This window comes from Parasteatoda tepidariorum, chromosome 4 (genome assembly GCF_043381705.1).
Source record: "Parasteatoda tepidariorum isolate YZ-2023 chromosome 4, CAS_Ptep_4.0, whole genome shotgun sequence".
Taxonomy (NCBI): Eukaryota; Metazoa; Arthropoda; class Arachnida; order Araneae; family Theridiidae; genus Parasteatoda; species Parasteatoda tepidariorum.
Window position 1 is genome coordinate 47296 of NC_092207.1, and position 3459 is coordinate 50754.

At 31.1% G+C, this 3459-nt stretch overlaps 1 protein-coding gene across 1 annotated transcript; it reads left to right on the plus strand.

Annotated features, from left to right (window-relative positions):
* The first annotated feature begins 524 nt into the window (after nt 1-524).
* On the plus strand, nt 525-2286 carry LOC122272946 (uncharacterized). Its single transcript, XM_043056992.2, has 2 exons — nt 525-720; nt 1344-2286. The coding sequence occupies exons 1-2, from the start codon at nt 545-547 to the stop codon at nt 2284-2286; spliced, it is 1119 nt and encodes a 372-aa protein (XP_042912926.1). The 5' UTR covers nt 525-544.
* Nucleotides 2287-3459: the final 1173 nt, after the last annotated feature.

Genomic DNA, 3459 nt, shown 5'->3' on the forward strand with positions numbered 1-3459 from the left:
TAATTGGGTTCTGTGTTGCAATAAAAAATATTTTTTTCCTATCATTTTAAGTTCTTAATTTAAAAACATGAAATTAATAAAATTCAAAAACATTAGCTAGTTTCTAATAAATGTCGCAGTGTAAATTGTGAAAGTCGTGCGTTTTTTGCAATATAATAGAACGACATTGGAAACGGTTAAAAAAATAAATCGTTTTTTTAAAAGATAGAAAATTAAGCCATTTTTGAAAAAATCACGAATAAGAAAAGAAAATGTTAATCATAAACCTTTAAGCAACTTTAATAAATAGCAGCTTAATAATAAAAGTTTTTTTCGTAAAAATTTGACGATTGCGTCTTTTAAAAAAAATACTAGCATTAATTTTTTTTACAAAGAATTTATATAATAAAATCGCATTTTTTTATAAATTGAATAAATTGTTTATGAATTAAAGGTATCACAAGATAATGCATATTTTAGGAACTTCAGTTTAAAAAAGTATATCAGCACACGTAAAAAGCTGGATAATAAAATAAAAATAATAAATAGGGGAGAGTGGGGATGAATGGGACGGGGGATGAATGGGACAATTGAATTTTTTGTGCCTATATATTGTTTCAAATGTTTGATACTTCACTTAGCAGATGGCAGCACCCAGCCTAATTTACAGACTAACACCAAAATCAAAAGCTTGCATGCTTGTTTGAACAGGACCTCAAAGTGTGTTTTTCTATATCAAAAGTAAGATTTTTTGTTTTCATTACAATATAGTTTTTAAAAAAAATATTTACTTGAAGCTAATAATGTTACAATATATTAAAAATCTACTTATTCTAGTGTCAATATCAATTTGAATAGAGAAAATTCACTTCCTTTTTTTAGGCCTACTTTTTAATTTATTTCAACAAGTGGGTACAGGGTTGAATGGGACAATTGTCTGGGGGTATAATGGGACAGTCCCATTCATCCCCTTCTTAATATAACTTGAAAATTTTGCATCACTATCTTGCAATATTCAACTTAATTTCTCAGTGTATTTCTTTTCCATTATTTTAACAAATTTGTTAATATTACACTAACAAAACTTTGTAACTAGCAAAACTTTATAAATATATATTTCAAAATAATAAAAAATTTATATCTTGAAATTAATTTTTTGTTAAGTTTATTAGTTGAAATTTTGAGTTTTTTTTCTCATCAGCTTCAAACTAAATACTTTTTTAATATATACTGCATTTTAATCTATTTCAAATAATTTACTTTTTATAAAAAGTTAATATTTTATTTATTTTGTAATACCTATACTTATATACAGCAAAGCGTATTGCTATGTAATTAAATTATTTTACATTTAACTTTCATAGGATGCCTCGAAACTGGAAAAAGAAAACAGATAGAGTAAGAGCTTCGATACCCACAATTAAAGAAGCTGTCAATGAAGTGCTTACAAAAGGAATGTCGATAAGAAATGTTGCAAAAGCTTTTAATATGTCAAAATCAACATTGAGTCGTCATGTGACAGTAGCAAAACAGATTCCTACTACAGAATCGTATGAGCCCAACCCAGATATTGGTAATAGAAGAATATTTTCAGTTAATGAAGAAAATGAACTGTGTGGGTATTTGAAAACCTGTTCCCAAATGTGCTATGGGTTAACAACTATTCAAACAAGGAAACTTGCATTTGAATTTGCCAATTTCTTGGGAAAGGCGCCCGTTGCATGGCAAGAAAATGAAATTGCTGGTAAAGATTGGTTGTCAGGATTTCTAGATAGACAAAGAGAATTATCTATCCGCACCCCCGAAAGTACGAGTCAGGCAAGAGCATGTAGCTTCAACAAAAACAACGTGTCCATTTTTTTCCAGAAATTAGAAGGTCTGCTGCAAAAATATAAATTTGAACCAGCAGATATTTATAACTGCGATGAAACAGGCTTAAGTACAGTGACTGAATGTCCTAAAATTATAGCTACAAAAGGAACAAAACAAGTTGGCCAAATTACATCAGCAGAACGGGGGCAATTAGTTACGATGTTAAATTTCATAAATGCCATTGGAAATACAATCCCACCTGTTTATGTTTTTCCTCGGGTTAATTTTAAGAATTTTATGATTGAAAATGGACCATCAGGAAGTTTAGGTCTAGCTCATCCAAGTGGCTGGATGACTGCTGAAAATTTTCGGAAGTCAATGGAACATTTTGTCAAATACACCAAATGCACTAAAGAAAAACCCGTATTATTGATAATCATGACAGTCATGTTAATATTCCAGTCATTTCCTTTGCAAAAGAGAATGGTGTTGTGATTTTAACATTTCCTCCACATTGTACACATCGAATGCAACCACTGGATGTCGCAGTTTACAGTGCCTTCAAAATGAAGTATCGCATTGCGCAAAATAACTGGATGACAAACAATCCAGGAAAGACCATGAGCATTTATAACATTGCTAAGCTTTCGAATGAAGCATTTACATTTGGATTTTCAAAAGAGAATATAATTTCTTCTTTCAATAGAACTGGCATATATCCCTACAATTCAGAAATTTTCTCTAATACCGACTTTCTTGCAGCCTTGGTGACAGATAGGCCTATAGCCAGCGAAGTCCCAACAGAACCATGCTCAAGTCTTTCTGGACCACCTGAAGAAATTTCTGTGTGTTCACAAAGTCCTCTCACAGGTATTCGACCATACCCAAAGGCCTCTCCCAGAAAGGCAGGGCGTAAAGGAAGAAAACGAGGAAGGTGCCGTGTGCTGACAGATACGCCAGAAAAGCTAGTTATTGAACAACAAGAGATGGCAAAAGTAAAGAAATTTAGAGTGTCAAAGAGTAAAAAGCCAAGAAAGGGATTTAAAAGGCTGCAATTTAGTAGTTCTGAATCCGATGTAGATGATCCTGTTTATTCAAACAGTACAGATGATGAAATTAATATGGATTATGATCCTGTCCTTGACAGTTTAGAGAAAGACATTAATATCGGAGACTACCTGCTAACAAGAGTAGCTGGTAAAAAAGCTATTCACTTTTATATTTCTGAAGTATTAAATGTTAGTTCTAAGGACGAATTTGAAGTAAAATTTTTAAAACGAGTAGGAGCAAACAAATTTGTTCACGGAAATGAAATTTCAGATATTTTGTTGTCGGATGTCGAATGCAAACTTCCCCAACCTATCTCCACTGGTGGATCAGAAAGGCAAATAACTCAACTAAGTTTTCAAGTTGATTTTAATTCATACAATGTTAAATAAATTGTTATTTCGTTTCTATTTGAACTTTTCTATTACTGATGTTTTGTATTTGTAATATTTTTACTTGTAATACTTTTATTTGTTAATATTTTGCATTTGTAATATTTTTATTTGTAAATCCTTTGTATTGTTAAGTAAACAATTACTACTTATCATCTGAATCAAAGTCAAATAAAGTATTTCTTCATTTCATAAACTTGTCCCATTCATCCCCCTTACTGTCCCGTTC